At 36.0% G+C, this 25,201-nt stretch overlaps 2 protein-coding genes across 3 annotated transcripts in view; one reads left to right on the top strand and one right to left on the bottom strand.

The window, feature by feature from the left end:
* Positions 1-10,964, bottom strand: part of LOC144448935 (protein CASP-like) — a 44,291-nt gene extending 33,327 nt beyond the window's left edge. Inside the window, exons 1-3 of the mRNA XM_078139312.1 lie at positions 10,887-10,964; positions 8,388-8,498; positions 6,691-6,817 (exon numbers count right to left, since the gene is read on the bottom strand). Of these exons, the coding sequence (XP_077995438.1) occupies positions 6,691-6,817; positions 8,388-8,498; positions 10,887-10,952 (304 nt within the window). The 5' untranslated portion in view covers positions 10,953-10,964. The remainder of the gene's footprint in view (positions 1-6,690; positions 6,818-8,387; positions 8,499-10,886) is intronic.
* A 319-nt stretch (positions 10,965-11,283) lies between these two features.
* Positions 11,284-24,594, top strand: LOC144449143 (nucleoporin 88-like). Of its 2 annotated transcripts, none has more exons than XM_078139609.1 (15): positions 11,284-11,523; positions 11,838-12,007; positions 12,845-12,970; positions 14,427-14,678; positions 14,919-15,117; positions 15,307-15,439; positions 16,179-16,271; positions 16,819-16,909; positions 17,321-17,425; positions 18,744-18,893; positions 19,606-19,728; positions 20,273-20,419; positions 20,742-20,868; positions 21,320-21,435; positions 23,161-24,594. In XM_078139609.1, the coding sequence occupies exons 1-15, from the start codon at positions 11,293-11,295 to the stop codon at positions 23,222-23,224; spliced, it is 2,127 nt and encodes a 708-aa protein (XP_077995735.1). In that variant the 5' UTR covers positions 11,284-11,292; the 3' UTR covers positions 23,225-24,594. The 2 variants fall into 2 exon arrangements, with proteins under 2 accessions (XP_077995735.1, XP_077995734.1); XM_078139608.1 differs by having other exon boundaries at positions 14,919-15,108.
* The last annotated feature ends 607 nt before the right edge of the window (positions 24,595-25,201 follow it).

Below are 25,201 nucleotides of genomic sequence, written 5' to 3' on the forward strand. Positions count from 1 at the left end.
GCATCCGAAAAAACATAAAACATTCATCTGAATGAGATAGTTCTGATAGATGGCACAATGTTTTTTACATCTCACAAAACATTTCTTGATACAAATTATATAAACAAATTAGAGGCACTGACAGCACACATGCACAAGAAACAGTACATTTTATCTCACTGTGAACACAAATAAACAGTTTTGGGTTTGAATCCCTCTTTCATCTGACAATTGATTTGTGTCCACAGTGAGATAAAATGTATCATTTTCTGTGCTTATGTAATTCGTAACAAAAGACTTTGTATAAGATGTAAAAACATCATGCTACCTAATTGAAACGCTATAGTCACTCTGGTTTGGTAGTAACATCGGTACTATAAATTGGTAAAACTGGTACTCAATGCATTATATTGATAACCCAATCTGATTAAAATCCGATGTACTGTACACTTCACAATTTCTTTTTGGCTGTTACGTTTTCTGTTGTTTGTTCTTTTGTGAGCGCTTGTTACATACATCTGACACACCACAGTAAATGTAACAGCCAAAAAGAAATCATGAAGTGTACAATACATCGGATTTTAATTAGATTGTCCATAACCCAGACTTAAATACTATTATTACTTAATTATTATCATTTTCTAAGTTTGATATTACCAGCTGATAGCACATCACAATACATCTAGTTTGAATTTTTCATTATTTGTCATAAAATAAAATAAAGAAATAAATTTGTTTTGATTATATACATGTATGTATAATAATGTTGTGTTGGAATTATCAATATCATGTTGAATGACATAATCAAGAATTTGCTACAACTCAATCAAAATTTTAAGAACACTGTTTTTTTTTTAAACCTAAAAATCATGATATACTGTACAATGTGTGGTTTATTACTTTATTATTTAGAGTACTTTATTACCGCAATAACTATATACATATTGCATGGTTTATCACTGAAATTTCCGTGTTATTTTTACTTAATACATTTTGTGTGGTTTATACCAGAAATGAATTTTTACATTTATGATTTTATGTGGTTTATACCTGAAATGACTTTATACATTTTGCATTATTTAAAACTGAAATGATTCACACATTTTGTGGTTTATTACTAAAATGGCTATATATATTTTATGTTTTATAAATGAAATGATTTAATGTACATTTTGTGTGGTTTGTAACTGAAATAACTCCCTAGTTTGCATGGTTTACAACCAGAAAATGACTGTATTTTACATGTACTTTGAAGAACAAGTCCTGATTTATATTTTCAGCATACATGTGGCAAGCTGATTGATAATCCTCTCATTGCAAGCTGACTGGCTTGATGCTTCACCAAAGATCATAATATTAGTGTGGTGAATAGAAAGGCCACGTAATCAATAACACGGCACTGCGCTGACATTTACTCACATAAAAGACTAGCCCAACGTGAAACGCTATTGATTGATTAGCGTTCAATATCAGACACTGGTAATCAGAGCATAGATCAATAACTTCATTTAAAAGCTGCTCCCAATGAAAAAACACACACAGTAATTCTGTGCAGCTAGATATTGTGAGGTAGGGTATAGAATAATCAATACGCAGAGATCTTGACAGTGTAATAAATGGTTTCAATATCCAGGCAAGTAAATGAGTATAGGCAGTAAGTAAACATTTATCACAATCTGACAGTCCAACGTCTAATCACAAGTATTGATTAGATGGTGCAACCATTTCAAACACAATCAATAACTCTGACAGGCTACAAATAATCACCACTGTAGAGAATCTACCTGTATATCATTACCATCAATGCAATCCAAAAAATATTCCACCTTCTACGTCCTCCCACACACATATAGTTTGATACTATCTAAACAAAAATTCACAACGTTACCCGTTATATATATATCGCGAAATAGTACAATCTACGCTGAGACATAACTGACTGTAATTCAATCATTTTCACTTAATTTTACAATAATTACACAATCAATCAATCGTGTGCAGTGGTTCTTAATGAATGGGGGAAAAATCATGACTTGGGTTTCATATGTGCATGGACTTCCCAAAATACTCAACTTTGCAGTTGATAACTTTCCCTATAACATTAAGTATACTATAAATGAATGACTTCAACATAAAAGTTTTAATTTTGAGGTTAAACTTTTAAGATAAATTCAGTAATTTTGCAACATGTTTTCCTCTCAATATAAACATCTTCATTTAATAGATACAAGCAAGTCTGCCAAATATAAAGATTACACAATATGTTTTCTGTTTAGTAGGGAGCATTCAGTAATTACAAGGGGGGGGGAGGTATGGGAATTAAGTGAGGGGGTGGTGGTCATATCTTACGAAAAGGCTTTCGAGGGAGGTCCACATTTCAGAAAATGGAATTAGGGGAGGGTCACAGTTTACGTTGAGTCCATTGTATTATTTAACTTATGATTTTGACATCCTATTGCTTCCACTTACCACCACTAAATCCTAACATCAGAACACATCCATCAAATCACTGCTGAAAACAGTGAATCAATTGTCAGTTGTAGTGTGAGGAGTGGAGTGGGTCTCACAGGAGTGAATGAGGAACAGTGTGGTAAAATATTGGGAATAATGTGATGGAGTCATGAAGTTGACCTCGGTCATAACAATGTCAGTATCATGCCCCATCCTTATCTGGTCTTTGGAGGTTCTGGCCTTCAGCTCTGATAATTACATCAAAACTGAGGATTAACCAATCCCTCCCTCAGGGGGGGGGGGGATTTCAGTGAAAGGAAATTGAGGGAGCCTGAGAGGGTCAATTTTTAGAAAACAGAATCAGGAGAGCTCGAGGCTTACATTTCATATGACAGGACTTGATTTCCCCCGCCCTCACCCCGTCTAACTACTGAAAGCTCCCTAAATATGTTGGGTTTTTTAGGATGTTGATATAAAAGTAGTACTGTGATTGCAATTAAAACCACACATTTTTAAAATCTTATTTAATTAAGTGTACAGATTCAATCATAAATCAATAAATCATTGAAAAATTACTGATGACGAATGCACTATGTATGAAGTAGACATGACATACTGTATCTCACTGATTGACTAAGTTAGATATGATGACAACCTTACAATCAACGGTTTATCACAAATATCCTATTTTCTCTCTAATTCTTGAGTATTACAAGCACATCTAAATTTCCAGGGATGGGCTGGTAGCCGGCAAAAACAACCCCGACTACTCTGCAATTTCTTGCCAGTTACTTTTTCAGAAATTTGTTAACAGATTCTTTGTTTCAGTCATTCTTGGGCAGTTTCATAGACCTCTCTCATAGATATTACTGCCTACTTTTTCCAATTTTACCTGCTACTTTTAAAATTAGCTATATCCCTTATTACATACCTACACGTATATGTGACTGATACTATACTGACAGAGCACAGTCGGAGGAAGGCAAACCTTTTCAAATCCTCTTTCTTTTGGGGGTGGGTGGGGTGGGTGGATGGGGGTATTTGTTTGCACACAACAAACTACAAGTTGTGCAAAACTGGATTTAACATAATACTCTCAATGTTGACTATGACTGTGGACCAGCTGACAAAATACATGTATGTCAGAAACCAGTTTGGATTAGGATTAAAATCTACATGTGAAAAACCTTTGTCTGGCAGAGCTGTAGAAAAGTTGGTCCAGAACAAAAGAATAATCCTAAGTAATCCTCATGGCTCCACTGATACAATGACATTTATGTAAGAACCTGGTATTGAAACATAGGCCTTTAACTTAAGTGGAACACTGCAACTTCTTAGGAAGACATTACATCACGGAAAGTAATGATATTGGCAATTGTATCATTCTACAACTAGACCATTCACGGTATGACAAATGTATCTGATTTTTCAATCAATATTCACAAATTCAAAACTTTTTTTTTCATATAAAAAATCAAAAATCAATCTGGGTAGAACATCAAAATGATTCGATATAGCAATAGTCTAGTTCTGTATCATTTATTGAATTCTACACAAAAAGGAAGCTTTTAGCTGTATATACATGTAGTACTGTATGATTTAGTTAGAAATATATTCCCCTGTCAATTGAACTGATATACACTGAACCAATCAATACTAACACTTTCATCAGTAAATCAATAAACTCTACCCTGGTCAATAAATCAATAAAATATGCAAAATCAATAAATCAATATTACAATATGCATTCAAATTATGTAAGATGAGACAACATTTGATGTGTTTGTTACAGTACCACTTAGTACAATCAAAATTCACAAGGTTCACTATGTACTGAGTAAATCTACAGTCAGGTTTTCCGTGGGGAATTGAAAGTCAAAACAGGAATACAATGTCTGTATCATTCAGAGTTCTAGAAGATGCTACATCTTCCCAACATGTAGGCAACATCTACACCCCCACCCCACCCCAACCCCCCACACACAATGTACACATAAATTAAAGTCACATGCATAAATGCACCAACATACACACTCATAGCACACATACATGAAAAATTCAAAGTGCTAACAAATTTTGTTGCCTATTACAAGTGTTAGACTTCTCCATCCCTATGTATTACTTTTAATTTTATGGTAACTTTTTACTTTTTGGTGTCGTGTTATCCTACTTACTACATGTGTAGTATTACCAGGGTACACCTCTAGAATCAGTTGATCAAAGAGGTCAAAGTCATGGGAACAGAAAATGTTGTCTCACACATCAATTATACATGTACATCAAGGAGATACATTCTATATTGATCACAACTGCAATATGATATAAATTAAACAAAGGAACGTTCAGATGATTGTTAATAACACCTGAAAAGTTTGACTTAATTATTATGTATGTTGATTTACAAAAACAATAGTCAAATGATTTAATGTGGCCATGCTGTAACCTATATCAAAACAAAACAAACAAATATTGGGGTAAGACGGGTGGGGGCAGGAGAGATCAGCATCATAATTTTGAGAGAATTTTATTGATAGATGTTCTACTCAGTCTGTTTGTCTATGTTGATAATTGGGTGTTGCTATTAATCTTTATTATTGAGTGAAATGATTTCGAATAAATTGACTGAATTGGGTAGTTAACGGTTACTGTATATTAAACTCATCCATCAATCAAGAGTTCTATCAGAAAATTGTTCCCATATGTGATAACCTGTGTATGCGTACATGTACAAGACATCTAACAACATAGTATTAAGCTGCCACTAACAACGTAACTAGTAACATAACCAACATAAAACCACAACCAACATACACAACTAGCAGTCCAGCCCACATTACAACATCACAATTGCTCGATTGGCCAACCGTTCAAGAGTGTCATAAAAAATTTCAGTAAACTTCCCAAAAATGCATAGAAAACAAGCCCCATCAGATCTTACTCACAACTTACAGCACAAATATGAAAGGGTCGCCCAAAGACTGTGTATCATACGCATTTTATGTTCCTCAAGAACAATTTAGATAGATAAGAAATGGGTTTCCCACTGACCACTCATTACAAATATAAACAATACCATCCAACCCCCAACTGTACTGATACACAGACACACATGTCCTTGGAACAAAGAAGCTATTTAATGTCATCACATTGCATGCTCAGATTTTGACACATACAAATTGATTTTGAGTCTGCTTGCATGGTTCCGCTTGCTGACATGTGTGTACACATACAGTGCCAGCTTGTCGACAGGAGTGTGGTATTGTTTGTATTTGTAATGACTGGTCTGTAGGAAGCTTGTTTCTTATCTATCTAAATTGTTGCTTGGGGAACATAAAATGTGTATGATACACACAGTCTTTCAGCGACCCTTTCATATTTCTGCTGTATAACAACTATGCATCCATTTATCAATACAACACCAGAAACAAACTTCACATCCCACAAGCACACTGTCGATCACTCATGACAAATACAGGAATTCATTGGTGCTAATGTGCCATCAATCTAAAGATTTACCCAAACTCTCACTATTCTTTTTGCTGTACCAGAGCTCTGGTATTTTTTTTTTTAATTTATTTTTTTTTACCTGTATTGTTTTAGTATCTATGTTGTGTAATTATGTGTAATGTGCTTTTAAGAATTTTATTCAAATGCACAAAAAAGATTTATGGATGCATTGTTGTAAATAAATAAATAATTAGATACTGTAACATGATCACCGCACCAGCCAACATCACAACCTGTAGTTATTTGACTGCTTCTATAGAACAGCTAATGAAATTTACAACATTACTACTTCATGTTCTATGCTTGAAACTGGTAGAAATATTAGAACTGGTTTACAGCTAAAATGATGAAGGTGTGGTGTTTCACTCATGTGATATGACATTTAGACACACCCTAGGACAATTTCTCATTAAATGCAAAAGAAACCATTACATAGACAGTGGGGATCTAGAAGTAGTCAAATTGATATGTTGATTATCAGTTAATAAATAAACAATTGCAGCCATTCAAATCATCAAGTCCATGAGTAATGTTTTCATTAGAAGCCTGTTTTTACTGCACTGTGCAAGAATAGCAATGCTTATCAGTGTTCAATGTAATTGGGCAAAGGATCCTGTTGTGTTTATTGTATTTCTGTTATTGTTAGTCTAGAGTTAAAATATGCCTAACTCTGTGTCAAAAACAGTAATGTCCCATAAGTGAAACTCCAAGCCAACATCATTTTAGCTATAATAGATTATGTGGATTTCGTACCTGGTACATCGATAAGTTTCTTATACACAGCTAAGAACGCTGCTTCTGCTGTTTTACTTCTCTTTGACAAATGATCGACCTCTATCTGGAAGCTCTTCAACAGTGGAGCCACTGTTTTCCTGATTTCCTGTGTATGAGAGAAACACCATCATTTAAAATTGTCATCACGGCTATCAATCATCTAAAGAATCCGCTGCAAGATAAATGTGTTCTTATACAAATTACAAAAGCATTTCTAGACAAATCAAGACACGAAATTTTTTACTATTTATCATGTTTAAATTAAATCTACTATAATTAAAATAACTTCATCATCTTGAACAATTCCCCAAATGGATTTCACATGATTCAATTCTTTGATTGTTTGCGAGATATATATCTGTTGAAATGATGTTCATTGATTGATGATGTCATGGTGATGTTATACATCTGGTCTAAATCACGAATGTAATTATTACTGTATACAAATATTCAACTCTGACCTGGTTATTATAATAACTAACATCAACTTCCTTATTGTAGGTGTCTCATCTCATTTAAGTCACTGAGGTCAAGTTCATGAGTATGAAAGATACCCATTAGCCATATAAACAGCTACACATGGATTTTAATACATGGATATTACGTAAGGTAGTACATGTACATGTACTACGTTCTACTTTATTTTATCAAATTATCCAAAATACCACCTAGGAAAATATGAGTGACATAAGCGGCCCTGTCAATATGAGCTGAAGACAAGTAGTGTCAAAACAAGAATTTGCTTTTGGCTGAATGAAGGAAAATATTGGCAAAGAATAATATGAGCACACGCTGTATTTTAAGAAAAAAATGGTGGCGTTAATAGTGAGCACCGCAAAGCCAATGATTTAGATGTGGAATGCCATGGCATCGAGCAACCAGGGTTTAAATCCATTATTTTCAGTTTGAGTGCAGACAAAATGGTTTTCATATATGGTATTTAATGTCACATTACACGATAACATTGATTATACTATGCACAAGCCAAGATATCGTCTTTGAACAGAAAATATGAATCATATACCCTGGTCATTCTATGCCATAACAAACCTCACTAGAAATCTGAGTCAAAACATTCCAAACTGCCCTTATTTTTCCCAATTTTTCATGCATTATGCTTGTGGAGGTACAATTATATTATTCCGCAATATTTTTCTTCATTCTGCCAGAAAATACCAGTGACCTAAGGATTTGTCACTACTCGTCTAGTGACCCATAGTGACAAGGCCTCTTAGGTCACTCATATTTTTCTTGACTAAACTAAGAAAACTATTGCGGAATAATTAGATATTATTCCCAAATAATTTTCTTCGTTCAGCCAAGAAAAATATGAGTGACCTAAGGGGGCTTTGTCACAACAAGTCTAGCCACGAGTAGTGACAACCCCTAGGTCATGAGTATTTTCAAACTGAATGAAGAAAAATGTTCAAGAATAAAACAATTATACAAGCACCAGTAATATCAAAGAAAAATCGGGGAAAGTAATGGCAATTTTTAATGTTCTGACTCATATTTTGAACACAGCAGAATTAGTGATGTAGACACACGTTGTCGCAACATAGATGCATGTTGTCGCGACACAGAATGACCAAAGTATACATTCCATATTTTTTGTTCAACTTCACTCGTGCACGATATAATATCTAATAATGAAACATGATAAAAGTATTCATTACCTCTGGAGTATTTTTCTTGAATTCTCTTGACTGCTCAACCAGTCGTTTTCTTGATGAATCACTTTCATCCTGTCTGTTGGCAAGTTCTGTAGCTGCACTATCTAATTCTCTCTACAAATTAAGATAAATGGATATATATATGAATGGCTTGTGGCTAGTCATTTCATAAATTACAAAGAGCGACTACCTTATTAGTGTTGCCTGCAAGCAAACTTGTACTGAAGATCACAAATTGACAGCTTGCCTGGGATTAGTTTACATATCAGTTAACAAGTTTGTCTAGACCACATACATGTATAATTGGACAGTGGGGTGGGATGGACAATGAAATATTTTAAAACTTCTGGGAAACATTCTACAATTTAACCAAACATTACACCCATTATATACCAAATAAGCTTGTGTTCTAACTTACAAATTCTCGACATAAGGACTCGTTGTCCACAGAAATTAATTCAGGGGTCACTTGTTTGGACGACAGTCCATCCTCCTTGAAATTGAAATACTGGAAATATGTGTGTCAGTGTATAACAACAACACTGAACTGACACAGTATCTGATGACTCTTTAGGATCATCCTTTGAACTGAAAACTTTCAGCATTTTTGCTATGGTTGGGGAACCCCGGTAACAGAAAGGGAGAAAGGGGTAAAATGGCAGTGTTTCCACAGAGTCTATGGTAATTTCGTTTGGGAACCCAGATAAAATGATAATAGGAATCCTGGTAGGTTTTACCTCCTTACTACCCTTAGCAAAAACACTGGAAGTAGTTAGAAATCTAGTTTTAATTTTACCATGAGAGTTGTTAGAAATTACGGAAGTTCTCAGCCCCCCCCCCCCCCCCCCCCCCCCACACACACACACACACACACACCTACTTTAGGGAGAACATTTGGTACATAGTACTCTATACGTCAACTTTTGAAAGGCAAGGTAATTTTGGATGCAAAAGTATTTGATAATACTAAGAAGAATCCCTGTAGTAAATTCTCTGATGTAACTAGTTAGATTCTTAACAAACGTGGGCGTAAGATGGAGTGGTGAACAACAGTGAAAGTCATATTTGTAAGGAAGAAAGAATGAAAATTCCAGAACGGAAGAAAATGCAAAACTGAAAGAAGCAATCATTTTTCTACAGTTCACGCACATAACTGTGAAAGACCAATTTGTTCAGAGACAGGAAACACTCTACATGTATATTCATCAATTAAACCATTCACTCAAATTAATCTAAATTTCCTTGAACAGTGAGTGTATAACTTCAAGTTTTAATATAAAATATAAGCAAAGAGGGTGTTCATGTGGTGAACTTGGAAATGAAATGTCAACATTTGCATTTAAAAAAATAATATCTTATCACTATCAATTTATCAAACTTCACTGAAAGTGTCAAATTACTTACAAAGATCAGTTGAACAAATCAATAACTGAATAAACAATACATCAAAAGATGACAAAATGATTACAAAAAAAATTGTTCACAACCAGCAAATATTAAAAAAAAATATTTATTCAATATTGAAGATGACCGAAATAGAAAAGTATTAAATATTTACATTTCATATCATAATTCACATTTCAGTATAAAAATAATTTCAATATTTTTGGATGTGAAAAGATCACATGTAAAGAAAAGCCTTGAGAGATTTTTATGGTTCCATTGCTATGCTAGTCACTGACTACCACACCCCTCAAAACCCCCAACTGACTACTTCATCCCTCCCCAAACATTGAAACATTATCAATGTTAGTGTTGCATTTACTAAAGTGTTGAACAGTGAAGTATTGATTTGATATGGAAATTACATGCAGAGTGGGAGTTATTATAATTGGGTTGCAATCAATCACTCGATAATATTGATCCGTTATTTATGTGTGATTAGCATGCAAACCCATGAAAATAATTCGATTTGAACAGAACAGTCAACTTGCCTTGAATCGATTCTCGCTGTCTAATTATTCAAGTTTTGTTAAAACTGAAAATTGTATCACAATATGAATTTTTTTGTCTGTTTACAAACAACACGCCATATCAAATACAACGTTGTACGTCATTTTACTGACATCACCACTGAGGTGACAGCCGGAGTGTATACAGCGGGCTGACGCCGAGCTTTGTACACGTAGTGCGCAGCCTAGCCCACATTGGGTTGCACGGATGAAAATGATGCTTGCATTCAAAGATGAAGAATTGGTCAAATCTTCCAAAAACTTTCATAAAGTTTGAAAAGAGTGCATCCAGAGACCGAATGAATACTATCTGTAAGTCGCATGTGCTGTTGTGACGTTGATATCGCCCAATGTAATACTGTTTACGTTCCGAGCGGGCTTGGCTTTTGTTCTCAAAGACATTCGTCACTTTATCGATCATTTTCTGATAGGCGCTGATCAATCACATTTTTAACCAACGTTTGGAGCCCCTTCCTTTTGGTAAATCGCCATTAAATTTCGGCAGTCATATTTATAGACTCTTAACTTAGTCAAAATGTTAAAATCTTACCTGTATTTGGGGTAAATCAAAAGTTTTCCAATACTGATGCATCGATGCTAGATTGGCCGCAGCCATCTTGATCTCTTCTGGGATCCACGACTGCAGTCTCGTATTACACGAGAGTGGTTGTAAATTCGTGAGATCGTGCTTATTCCACTCTTGTGTAGGGAGGGATCGTTAGGCCTTTCGAAACCAACCGATTACAAACCATGTCCAACATGATTAGATAGTCAATAATATCGTCTGATTTCAAAAAATATGTAAAGCACTGTATAAAGTACGATAAAATAAATCCGAAAAATGTATTTTTATAGGACAAACATGGTTGACAGTCTTCATGCACATGGAAAATGTAAGGCGGCCTCCCCTAAAGTATGAATATGAACACTTGTTGTGTTGATGGATGTGCAGCAAGATGGCGACTTCCTCGTCTAGCTTATGGCGCTTTGCTTTGAACTCTCATCCTATATTTGACGTTTTAAGAGAAAATGTGGAATGTGCAAGACAAACAGAGAATTCAAGGGAATTACTGGCGGTGAAAGATAGCGATATTTTCATCTGGGATCAAGATAATGCCCATTTACTTACCACTAACTTGAAAAATTTGCTAGACTCCGACGATTCTCAGAGAAATCATGTGTACCAGGTGAGAGAGTCCAGAGGAGGACAGGTGATACAGGATGCGTAAACAGTGTAGTAAATGTTACCGATGGAATTCCAAATCAACATTTTCGAGGGAATTAACCTAACATTTTTCATCCATAGTGTATTCTAAATTATTATTTGCAATGAAATTTAATATTTTTGAAGATTCTTATAAGTTAATATTTTTTACAACAAAATAATTGAAAATCCAGAAAAGGGTAGCATTACTTGATATATTTTGTGATTCCGATAACTTGAGAACAGTGTATTTACCAAGATTTCAAGTCAATCAATGTTTATTCCCTAAATTTTCAGACGTTGTTTAGCACCAATCCACCAAGATTCCAAGTCAACCGAATCAAGATAAATCTAACAGGTTCACATGTAGCATTGATTGGGAATCATGGTGTGAGTGTTCTTGAGTTACCAAGGCGATGGGGTAAATATGCAGATTTCGAAGGAGGAAAACCAAGAATTACTTGTAGGTATGTGTAACAGTTAGACTTATTACTGATAGTGTTATATTAAAATAGGAATATTGGTATGACTTGAAGTTGAACTATGCCGAGCTACAGTGTGATGTGATGGTAGTCCTAGCATGCCAAGTGGGCTACCAATTTCAGAAATTTACCAATTTCAGAAATTGGTAGCCCAAGGATTGTAGTCCCATATTCCTGAACTGAAAACAGATTTCCTCTATTGGAAATGTGTGTGGTGTTAAAATACTTTCATGTCCATAAATCTTCCATCTTCATCACATAATCAGTGGTAGCCAAAGTGGGTTACCAGCTGCTAATTATGGTAGCCCCATGACAAGAATTGGTAGTCTAGTGTTAGCATGGGACTACTGTTAATGTGATGATAGGTATTGTAGTGGGATATAATATGATATGATTGTAAAGTGGTGAAATGTGATGTGAGAGGTGTTGTAATATGATATGATGTGATGTAATGTGATGATCATGAGATATATTGTAAAGTGGTGAAATGTGATTTGCTGTGACATAATGCCAGGTATGTACATGACATATTTGTAGGTTGTGATATACTGATATGGTGTACAAAGTAATTTTGATCAAAAAACCCTCAAAATCAACATGTACTTGGCGGATTGGCTAGAATGTTGGTTGAGATGTTTCTTGGGATATCTACAATGAGAATTGTTCAACATAATCATAAGATGATTGTTAATAACTGATGGGGTGGGGTACACATTTTGTTTATAACTGAGGGATGTACATGCTAGATGAAGTCTGTTATGATCAGTTTTAAATAAACAGAATGAATATTATATATTTCATTTATTCATATATTTGTTTCAGAACGGTTACCATAGCAGAAAGATTTTTCATATCTCATTCATCAACGTGTGTGCTGCAAGCATCGTGGTATCCTGGCAGTGAAACAGATACACATTTGATAGTATTGACATCAGACAATGTATTGAGGTGAGTACCTAACAATGAAACTAATATAGTCTTAGACTAATGTCAGATTGGGATCAAAACCTGGATGACAACAACATTTGTGATGCAGAGCTGTAGAAAAAGTTGGTCTGAACAGAAGAATGATCTTCTGTAATCCTTTTGCCCTCCACTGATAAGATAGGACTAAATGCAAGAACTTGAGATTCAAATAAGTGGACTTTACTTGTGTTAATATCAGACATTGTATTTTGTATGGATTGGCATACATTCCCAGTTTGGACCAGCATGAGTCCCTGGTATGAACCTGCATCCATTCCCTGGTTTGACTAGCATGAGTCCCTGGTATGGACCAGCATGAGTCCCTGGTATGGACCAGCATGAGTCCCTGGTATGGACCAGCATGAGTCCCTGGTATGGACCAGCATGCGTCCCTGGTATGGACCAGAATGAGTCCCTGGTATGGACCAGCATGAGTCCCTGGTACAGAATGAGTCCCTGGTATGGACCAGCATGAGTCCCTGGTATGGACCAGCACGAGTCCCTGGTATGGAACAGCACGAGTCCCTGGTATGGACCAGCACGAGTCCCTGGTATGGACCAGCACGAGTCCCTGGTATGGACCAGCACGAGTCCCTGGTATGGACCAGCACGAGTCCCTGGTATGGACCAGCACGAGTCCCTGGTATGGACCAGCACGTGTCCCTGGTATGGTCCAGCACGAGTCCCTGGTATGGACCAGCACGTGTCCCTGGTATGGACCAGCACGAGTCCCTGGTATGGACCAGCACGAGTCCCTGGTATGGACCAGCACGAGTCCCTGGTATGGACCAGCACGAGTCCCTGGTATGGACCAGCACGAGTCCCTGGTATGGACCAGCACGTGTCCCTGGTATGGACCAGCACGAGTCCCTGGTATGGACCAGCATGAGTCCCTGGTATGGACCAGCATGAGTCCCTGGTATGGACCAGCATGAGTCCCTGGTATGGACCAGCATGAGTCCCTGGTATGGACCAGCATGAGTCCCTGGTATGGACCAGCATGAGTCCCTGGTATGGACCAGCATGAGTCCCTGGTATGGACCAGCATGAGTCCCTGGTATGGACCAGCATGAGTCCCTGTTATGGACCAGCATGAGTCCCTGGTATGGAACAGCATGAGTCCCTGGTATGGACCAGAATGAGTCCCTGGTATGGACCAGCATGAGTCCCTGGTATGGACCAGCATGAGTCCCTGGTATGGACCATCATGAGTCCCTGGTATGGACCAGCATGAGTCCCTGGTATGGATAGGCATAAGTGAGCTGGAGCAATTTTTTTTTTTTGGTTTATTACTAGATTGTTTTTAAGAAAGTGAAATATCATTTTAAAAAATGTTATGAAGACAACTATTGTAAAATGTGATGACTCGAGCCAGTCAAGCATACCGTACTTGTCTCTGTTTGCAATTAATTATATTAATGTGATATTTTCATTATAGAGTTTATGAAACCAGTGATCCACAGAACGTCTGTCAGGTCTATTCACTGGGCGAGTCACATACTGCATCTGAATATGATGAAGTCCTTGGAGAGATAGCAGTGTCCTTTGACTTTGGTCAGCCTATAGAAATACAATCTAAATCAGAATCAAGGAGAGAGAAAACTGAAGACCCAGCACTCATCTACCCCGTATATATTCTGAGAGGAAATGGGGATATCTATTATTTACCAGTTGTGGTATCAGATCAAAGGTAATAAACTCCTAACATATTGCAGTCATTAGTTATTAATTCCCCTTACACATTACCATGGTAATAAATGAAGAAAACGTAGCCCCAGAAAAGTCCTTTTAAATTAATAATTCACCCAAGAAGGTTCAAAGTCCAATTCAAGGTCAAGATGTATACATCCCTGTGTTTGCATAATAGCACTGTATGTAGGACACACAGTTCAATGTCCATTAACTCTACATCCCTGTGTTTTGATTACAGCACTGTACGACACACAGTTCAAGGTCCATTAACAATGCATCCACCAGCAGAAGACAACTATGGTTTAGATGCATGTAACATCATTTGTCTTGAAAGTAGTCCTCCAGTTCTAGTTATTGCTACATCATCTGGTAACTTGTATCACTGTATTGTCCTAGGCAAAGGAGATGATGACAGTGATGACACATTGGTAAGTCATGTTGTATTCAGATATTTATTTCCCCAATATATTTCTTTGTTCAGCCAAGGAAAATGCATAGTGAACATTCAGTAAATAACAAACTAAAGTTTGTAGAAAATATTGCGTTACGAAAAATGATGAGTTCCAAAATGAAACTTGCTCCATAATGTTGTGACAATTTGTCGGGTTGTTTTGTCATTACTACAGAGTTGGAGTGATGCCAGCTACAGGAGAGAAGCAGAATTGTCTCTGTATGTTTATGAGAATGTAGAAGTAGAATTATCCCTTTCATTGGATGATGTGGATGAAGATATGACATTTCCTATAACATTGCACAAAGGTGAGACATGACATTTACTATAATGACATAGCACAAAGGTTAGATATGAAATTAATGACATTGCACAAAGGTTAGACATGATATATACTATCATAACATTGCACAAAGGTTAGACATGACATTTCCGATAACATTGCACAAAGGTTAGATATGACATTTCCTATAATAACAGCAGAAAGGTTAGGCATGATATTTCCCATAACATTACACAAACGTTGGACATACGACTGGTAATCGAGCCATCAGTTTATTAAGATAGACGCAAACTAAATCTATTGTTCTTCAATGTGACAGATTACACAAGTGGATGATAGCGGTTCCTCTGTTGTGTGATTCTAATCACCCTGTGATCAAGATAGTGTAAACATTGGAAGTCCCAAAACAGTACACAGCAAGTTCATGGAACTCTGTCAATAAAACTCTGCAATGCCTACTAAAACTATCACTAAACCAATGTCCATTCAATAGCTTACCACTGTTGTACCAACATGTTGCGAGAATAGATTGAGTTTGTGTCTATCTTAGTAAACCGAAGGCTGGATTACCAGAGTAATAACACATACATTTAAACATATGTAGACATTGTAATGTACCATTATTTAGTTTTAATTTTCCTCAAACTCTTGTATATTTAATTTACAAGTGTAGTAATAGCATTACAATATGTTGATAAGACATTCGTCAAATTGATATTACTCTAGGACCACAACCTAATTTGATCTGTTCTGACTCTCTGTAGATCCTAGCAGTGCAGAACGATACCATTGCTCACACAGTGCTGGGGTGCATAGTATTGCACTAACATGGCTGCCTAAACTACAAGACTTGTGCTGTAAGTATAATGTAATAGACAGTATTGACTTAAACATTGTGTTTGAAGTGGCCATATGGATGAGGATTGGGTATTTATTGTGGATTTTTAATTTATAAAACAATTTTATCACGGCTTAATTCCTACTTGAAAAATCAATGTGAAACAACATATGGCAAGTCCTTTTTTGTAACTCAATACATTGCAAAAGATTAATAAATGTGTAAAATGCTTGTTACTGTACGTACAATGACTTTCACACATTTTCATAGCTTAATGCAATGTATTGAGTTATAAACACAAACTTAAGTCAATGTTGAAGTTCACATTGATTTTTCAAGTATGAAGCCATGATAGAATTGTTTATGAATTAAAATCCAAAATACATAACAAATCCATATGACCACTTGACAACATGTTTTAATATTTTATCAAATTTTACAGGGCAAAATTCAGTTCCTCAAAATATTTTCTCATATTGGTATTCATTGCATTTTAGTTACACTCAAGAAATTCAGGATTTGCTTTGTATATTAAACTATGTTTTATTATCTTATCAACATTGCAGACAGTGAAGATGATAATAGTCTATTGGAATTCAGTCAAGACCAGGCCTGTAGAGCAGAACATTTAGTGTGTACCAGGCCTGTTGCTGACAGGTTAGTCACTTTACTGGTATTTACGCCAAATTCTTTCTGAGGACCAACAAATATACACCCAAAATTGAAAGACTTTATCAGTGTTTTTGTTAAGTAAGTAGGTAAATTCTACCTGAGTTCCCAAGTAATGCAATCAGGGTTCCTACCAGTGTTTTTTAAACGTTGTTGATGACGGTAAAATCTGCCCGAGTTTAATACTGGGCTTCTATACCGAAATTATGATACAAGGTATTAAAATCTATTACCAGATTTCCCCCACCTGTTACCATGGTTCTCAGAGTTTTGCAAAAACACTGTACAAGGTAGAGAAATCTGTGTAAGTTATACCAGATTTCTCCTCCATGTTAGTATAGTTCTGAAAACGTCTATATCATATTAATATTTAAGTACTGTGTTTGTTCTATGTTTCAGTGTTCCAGCTCCCATCCAAGGTTTCTGTATTGTCAGTGACAAGTTACTGGGTGTAACGCTGTTATGTTTAACATCTACAATAGAATGCATTGCTTTACCTTTAATGTAAGTACAATTTAATGTGACAGAACTCCCATGATCCATGAGTGCAAGTGTGGCATACTCAGGGTATTTGCATGAGTGCTTGCAGTGTTCTCTGCGGCAGTACTTTCATGAGCAAAGCGAGTGAAAGTGCAGCAGAAAACACTGCAAGCACTCATGCAAATACCCCAAGTACTCACACTTGCACCCATGTGTCATGGGATTCTGTTATTATTCCATATGTTTATCTGAAATGGCAAATTTCTGTAAAAGTGACAATATGCGATCACAAGCTTCCGTGCAGAACAAATCATGGTATCCTCATTTGCATATGATTTGCATGCAGGTATACAATAATGTTTTCAGTATGTACCGCAATGCAAATACCACTAGTATGCGTGCACATCGGCGCAAGTAATCTTTGGTACATATGTAATAATTACTGGTACATACCTGTCTCTTGCAAACCATAGTACCTTAATTTGGTTATATGGTAAATTAGTTTGATTACTTGTGTACATCAGTGTTGTTAAAAGTAACAAGTAGATAAAGTCTATTCAAGTCGGCATTTTACTGAAATTCCCCAAAATTATTTTACCAACTATAGAAATACAATAAAATATGTTATTAGAAATAGTTTTGAACTCAGAGCATTGATGTATTGTTTTAACCTTGTATGTTTTGGGCTGAGTCCGAAACCTTCTTCAGCTGATACTGTACACAGTTTAGTGACATAGACTTGTCAGATGTTGTATATTATGCCATGCACTAGCCATTTAGAACAAAAATATGGAATATATACTCTGGTTGTTCTACATCATGCATGTCTATGTCACGACAATGCGTTAGTACATCACTGGTTCTGCTGTGTTCGAAATATGAGTCAAAACGTTCAAATTGCCATTATTTTCCCTGATTTTTCTTTGATATTACTGCCACTGGTATAATTATGTTATTCTCCAATATTTTTCTTCATTCAGCCAGAAAATACTCGTGAACTAAACGTTGTCACTCGTAGTGACAAAGGCCCCTTAGGTCACTCGTATTTTCCTTGGCTGAACAAAGAAAAAATATTGGGGAATATCATCTAAATAGCTGTATTTTTATCCCCTTGTCCATGATTACCCAGTAATGACAAGTGTTGCTGTTTGATCTCAATGGTTTCTTTCACTCCGAGTTTTAATAGTAGTGATCCTCACTTGAGACGACCTTGGTGTTTTAGACAGACTGAATGTCTAGATTTATAGTTCTGTCTCTCTTTAGTGTAACTAAACATTTATTTGTTTATGTACTTTGTTCATACTGTCTATAAATGTGGACACTGTTTTATCTTACTTTCTAGAAACACATACTCCTCTTCAATGCCATTGCTGTCATCAATGTCATCACACGCTGTCAAAGGACGTTCACCTCTGGGAAAACTCCATTCTGAGCCTTTTGATAGACGCATCAGAATGATTTTACAAAGGAACACATCTAATCCAGTACTCAAGTAAGTAGTAGTGTTACTGAATGTTAGACTACTGAAGTGCTAAATTTTGATTTATCTGTAGACATTTTATGCTGGGATCACATGTCCATGGAGTGTCTATAACAGAAGCATAGTTTTGACTTTTAATGTCTGCATGTAATTGGAGAAGTTTTCTTATAGTGAAGTGAAAGTGCCCAAGGCTCTTTTCTACCTCACTGTTGAAGAATTTACTGTATACGCCATAGTCTGGTTATCAGAAAGACAAAAGATTACATAGTTTTGCCACTAGGAGCACTATATGGAAGCAAGTGTAATACCAGAATTAAGGGCCATGGTAGTAGAGTACTGTAGCTTCCATTGAAAAATCATCAATTCCCAGTGTTACACAGTAAAAATTTATTGCATTATCAACCAGTCAAAGCATTCTGCCAGCTGTGTCTCAGATCACATCATTTTTAGGAATTCAGAGTTTTTCTAGCCAAATTGTGTTGAATGCTGTCTGTACTGTCATGTGATTTTAACCCCCATTTTTCCCCATGGAGTGCGCCCTCTTGTGACCAAGATGGGTAACCAGAATGTGTCGATTTTTGAAGTCATCATTTATTGGGAAATGCAGCATGCTATATAACATAATGAAGTTAAGTATAAGGAAGTTCCATATAAGTAATGTTATTAAAATTTCATTGGCATGTTGCATGTGAGATTACTATACTAAAGTTTTGACTTTCTCTAGATCTCATCCACAAACTGAAATGTCTCAACAACAGTGTCTTCAAATTCTAAGTCGTGCTACTCAGGTCTTCAGAGAAGAATATATTCTTAAGCAAGAGACTGCCAGAGAAGAAATTGCCAAGAGGTGTGTATTCATAGTACAAATATCTACAGCCCTGTAACAAGGATCTCTGGAGTTTGTATAAATTTTCAAACCACTGTCGCCTGTCATAAATATGCCTGACTACCAACGTTCTTTGCGTAGCATAAATTTCAAGCCACTACAGGCCATAACTTATGTTTTCATTTTTAGTAATAAAAATTTCTAGCCACAGAGTCAAAAAAGTTCTTGCACTGCAAAGAATGTCTCCATTGTTAAAAGAAATACCTGACACATCAAAGTGTCATTTGCTATTATTAAGATAACATGAACACAAATTCAACGCTTTAAGTTGTAATGTTGCTATTTCAAATAGGGTGCAAGTACAGATAGGGTACAAAAAGAGAAATATCTAATTAAGAAGCCGATCCAAGATCATAATGATTTGTGATGTCACTATTTGATTTGAAAGATGAAAGAACATCAACTTATTGAAGTATGCGAAACAGAATCAGAGGAACTAATGGCTTTTATTTTAGCATGTAAAATTCAAAACATAAAAATATTATGATTTCTCTATTTTATATAGGGTACAAGTACTTAGAGATCAAAAAGAACAACAGCTGATTGAACTACGAGATTTTGAAGATGAAAGAGATGAAATCAAAGGTAAAGCAGAAGAGATTGCGGATAAACTTGAAGATGCCAAGGATACACAAGAACAACTTTTACATAGGTGAGTCATGTAATTACAAAATAATTTACTTATAGTGGCAGTATTAATACTACTAATAATAATAAGTGAATTTATGATGCTCCATGAAAAATGCTCCGACATGTTCAAATGACAGTTAAAAGTGACACCAAGGTATTGCCACTAGAGGAAAAGTGTACATCAGCATCACCGACATGGATGTAAGTGGGGAGAGACTCTCTAGTGGCCAGCCTAGGTGACATGATGCGCATTGGTTTTACTGTCATTTTATTTTGAGTTTATTATGATCCCTGCATTTTATGTGATAAATGTATGTACTGTACTTTTTCTATCCTTTCTACAGAATTGAAACTGTTTTGAGAAATTTGGAATCCAGACTGCCTGCTTTATCAGATGCTGAGAAGAATATGAAGAAAGAAGTTTCAACAATGGGTGAAAGATTAAAACATTTGAAAAATTCACTTCAACAGGTTGGTAAATAATGAAGTAAATGATGTATACAGTGGTTCCTTTTGTGGTGATGATGTGATGATATTCAGTATACAACTGCATTATCCCATACACATCTCTTACATATACAAATACACTGGCGTTCACACTCAAACTAGGTCACATTGCTTGGTTGTCAGGGGCAACGTGGTATTATGATTATAATACTTATTGACATTATCAGTGTAAGATAGGACTGCAGTGGATATCAAACCCCTACTGATTGTGTGTCCTGCCTTTTTCTGATGTTGACTCCGAGCTGAATGATTTTCTGTCTCTCTCTCTGTGACTGATTTCACTTGTTCAAACTGGAGTTCGTTTGTTTATGTTTGTGGGAATGTATTTCTGCCCAGTACATTTTCATCACAACAGATAATTCATTTCATGAGATTGTCATGGTAACTGATGATTTGTTTTATTTTGTGTATATAGGTGAAAACCAAGGAAGAATATCAGAGACGACAGATCTCACATAGTGGCCAGACTAAAAAACTTGGCTCCATGAGTCCTTCACAAATTAAACAAGTACGGACCATTCTCAGAGAGGAGTAAGTATTTCACGCACAAATCAACTAACTTTTACAGGAGACAAACCATATTGACAGACCGCCATAAAGTGTTGAGTGCTTGCGCGTAATTACATGAGTATTCTCTGCAGGTGTATTTTCCATGAGACTAGTGAGTATTTTCCATGAGACTAGTGCAGTAGAATACACTGCAAGCAGATGTGCAAATACTCCTGCGTATCCACATTGACACATATGTGGAATTAGGTAACTGGTTCTGTTATTATTACATATATTTATTCAAAACAGCTAATTTCCATAAAACCCATACTGTGCAATCAAGCGATTTTGTGTACACGGTATGACTTCATTTGTATATCATTTGCAAACAGCTGCAAATACCCCTAGTGTGTACGCACACCAATGCAAGTAATCATTGGTACATATGTTTATTTGAGATAACAGAAATGATACTATGCAATCATGTGATTTCATGACAAGGTATAAACATGTATGACTGCACATATTTGCATATCATATGCATACAGCTGCAAATACCACAAGTATGTGTACACACTGGTGTAAGCAATCACTGGTACATATGTATTGATAATTAGGGTTGTCAGTATTTCGTTTGACAAAACAAGTACACATCACACTGTAAAGAGCAATAAGTATTTTGTATAGACAATTGCAGTAAAATATGTATTATCAATTCTTACATCTCGCTGAAATCCAGTTAGTGTTCATTGATCAACGATAGATTTGGAAGAATTATAGATAAAGTCCAGTCAGACTTACTATTCTTGTTTTGATTACTGCTATGAACTATGGGAAAACCTTTGCTTATGACATCACATTTACCACAGTCTCTTTGCTATGAGAATAGTCAGTTTTCCGGTTCCAAGATGCATTGCGTGAGACTACGTTGCTTATGTTGTTACCTTTTGGCTTGTTTTTTCTTTATTACATTTGAAATAATATTTTCATTATAAAATGATGGAAAGATGTGTTGGCCACTTTAAATGTGAGTGATTTTATAGAATAAAGACTAACACCATTAATAACAGAGAAGGATTTTACTGTTAAACACAGAACTGCCCTATATAAAGAGGATTATGGCAAATCCATGCAAATGCGGGAAATACAAACTGCTGTACAGAGCACTAGCTTCTGGGTCTTGTTTTCAGCATTTTTTTTCTGTGCTCAGAGAAACACACAGGTCATGTATCATGTACAAATTGTTTGTGAATGTCATAGGATGGTAACTTGATACACAAATTAGTTGAATATCAATCTGTTTGTTTCATAGAATGAAAAAAAACTTTCAAAATGAGACAAATTCCCCTGCAAACAGCTGTTTAGATTATGTGTCACTCAGGATTATTCAAATATGCGTCATTTGCATGTGAACAACCCAAATAGGGAATGTTTATATTTTGGTGATTACTTGCCTGTGAGTCATCACAAGTTCTCCACCTCCAAACATACAGTCAGTCATATGCAAAATAGGGTCCCAGGCAAAGGCAGTCGTGCCTTTAACACAGGGTACTGGTCAGTTGACAACCATCCACGGCATCTGGGTAGCACATGCAACACCCCAGCACATACAGAATATATACAGTTGTACGGGGAGATCTTGGAACCAACATGTGTATTGCAAAGAGATTAAAGTATAAATTTATCAATTTGGTAAAAGTGTTACCTAATCCATAAATCTATCAGTGGAAGATTTTACAAGTATTTCCATGTTTTCTTTCCTTACAGGAGTGATAAAATTAGTGGATTGGTGAAACAAGTGAATAGCTTGAAGGTCATTGCTGGAGACTGATAATGCTAAACTGATCATATACACGATTAATCGGGTCTTATTGTAAGATGAATGTCAACAAACTCCCAAACTTCAAAGTCTTATTGTCACCATATCCTGACCTCTAGTCTGTAAGGTACATTGTGATGGAGCGCCCTCAAACATCGGTCAACCCCTCTCACCGTACCGATGAGGGCAGAGCGACAGGACATATATTACAGGCTACCCGACGCCTAGCCAACCAGTAGACTTGAAGGACTAACGCTGCTACTACTACTACACTATTTCCTGACATTTTGATTTTTTTGAATTTTCACTCGTCCATCTTGTCTACTAAATGTTTTTTTTAACGATTGTGGGTATTTCTTTGGCATTGAATTGAACTTTTGTTCCAAACACAAACTTGAAAATTGCTAACTGAAATTTATAGCTGTATACTTCAGTGTTTGTCGACAGATTGACCCATTATTCAGAACACATGACCTCATGATCATAGGTGGAGGATGCATGAAAAAGCAGTCATTTACATCCTGGCGTACATACAAACCATCACTACACAGGCGCTATTGTTTGCATGCCTAATCTGGAGCTATCGATAGAATAAACCTCCTACAATGGTCAGGGTAACCATGACTAGATTATTTGTGGTTACAAACAATGTAACAATATTGTTTACAATGCTGATTGATTCATATTTATCATCACATTTCCCATGATGCAACATTCAGGATATTCAAGATGGCGGGTTTGCAAGTTCCATACTGGATGACTTTTACTGTGACCTTTCAGCCAAATGTACAACAGATTAAAATTTATTAAAAGTTACATTTATTATACATATGACTACATTCTAGGTTTTGATTCTGAAATTTTATGTATAACATTTTGCAATTCATTTCATAACAGTGAAACCCACAATCAGGATTCCAAGACCCTTATTTCACTAGTTTTATGTGCAGCTGTGGTTTTTTGATGGCACCTATAAACCAGTATGGATTTACATTGCAGTCACTGCTTGGTTTAGTATGATTTGGAACAACATGCAACTCTGCAGCCATATGATGGTTTTCACACTCACAGCCCAATTCTTTGTATATCAAACTGAAAAGGCCATTGCAGACTGCAAACAGGAAATTGAGAATACAGCACCCTCACTCAAATTGGGGTATCATCACCTCATAGTACTGTTTCTTAAAGAGCTTTGTTCTTTGTATTCTGTAGAAGTGTAAATCAGGGATGTTTTTCACATTGTTCAGACATCAAAGAAAGCAGCAGTGCTCTATGATTAACCAAGTAATCTATACCATGTATACCCCCAAGGTACACACAGACAGGAAGTAGAGCGCCACCATGGCAAATTTTGGAAAGGCCTATTTGAAATTTCTATTTTACAGAGAACTCAAATAAATCATTGTTTTACATCAAATGGAATCTTCCCCTGTATTTATTACTCAATGACACAAAAGGTAAAGGTTAATTTCACAGTGAAGTGCAAGAGGTATGCTGGCAGAGAGTTTGTAGGGTGTAATCGTCGACATGAATGTGGGCAGTTACATAATGTCCAAATATGGTATATATTTGTCTTATCAGGACACTACTTATAAAAACACTGTTTGCATCATTCTAACACTTGGGGTTTATTCATTTGCATGAAAAACTTTTGGTTCATGATTTCTCATTGGGCTAGACTGGTGAAGGTCTTGAGATTAGAAGCCACAGATAGCATCTAGACTACACTAAGGATGAAGTCTTTTGATCGTACCTGTATGGTGCATGGTTTAATCATAAAGTGTTGTTAATATGTAGTGCTTGATGAATTTTGAACATCTCCCACAGTTTTTAGCCCAATCTACCTAAAGTATGATCAGTTTTTAGACTAAATATGAACAAAACATTAAAACTAACATCCCCGTCAAATACCAAGGTAATGGGTCAAGTAGTTTTTGATATCAGTCACAAGACAATAGGATCATTATGATCATCATGATGATGCATGAT

The sequence above is a fragment of the Glandiceps talaboti genome, chromosome 18, assembly GCF_964340395.1.
Source record: "Glandiceps talaboti chromosome 18, keGlaTala1.1, whole genome shotgun sequence".
Classification (NCBI taxonomy): Eukaryota; Metazoa; Hemichordata; class Enteropneusta; family Spengelidae; genus Glandiceps; species Glandiceps talaboti.

Bases quoted from the DNA above. Each gene is read 5' to 3' on its own strand.
- LOC144449143 (XM_078139609.1), top strand. From the start codon at position 11,293: ATGGCGACTTCCTCGTCTAGCTTATGGCGCTTTGCTTTGAACTCTCAT. The intron at 11,524-11,837 runs GTGAGAGAGTCC...CTAAATTTTCAG, and splicing joins AGAGAAATCATGTGTACCAG to ACGTTGTTTAGCACCAATCC. The intron at 15,118-15,306 runs GTTGTATTCAGA...TCATTACTACAG, and splicing joins ATGACACATTGGTAAGTCAT to AGTTGGAGTGATGCCAGCTA.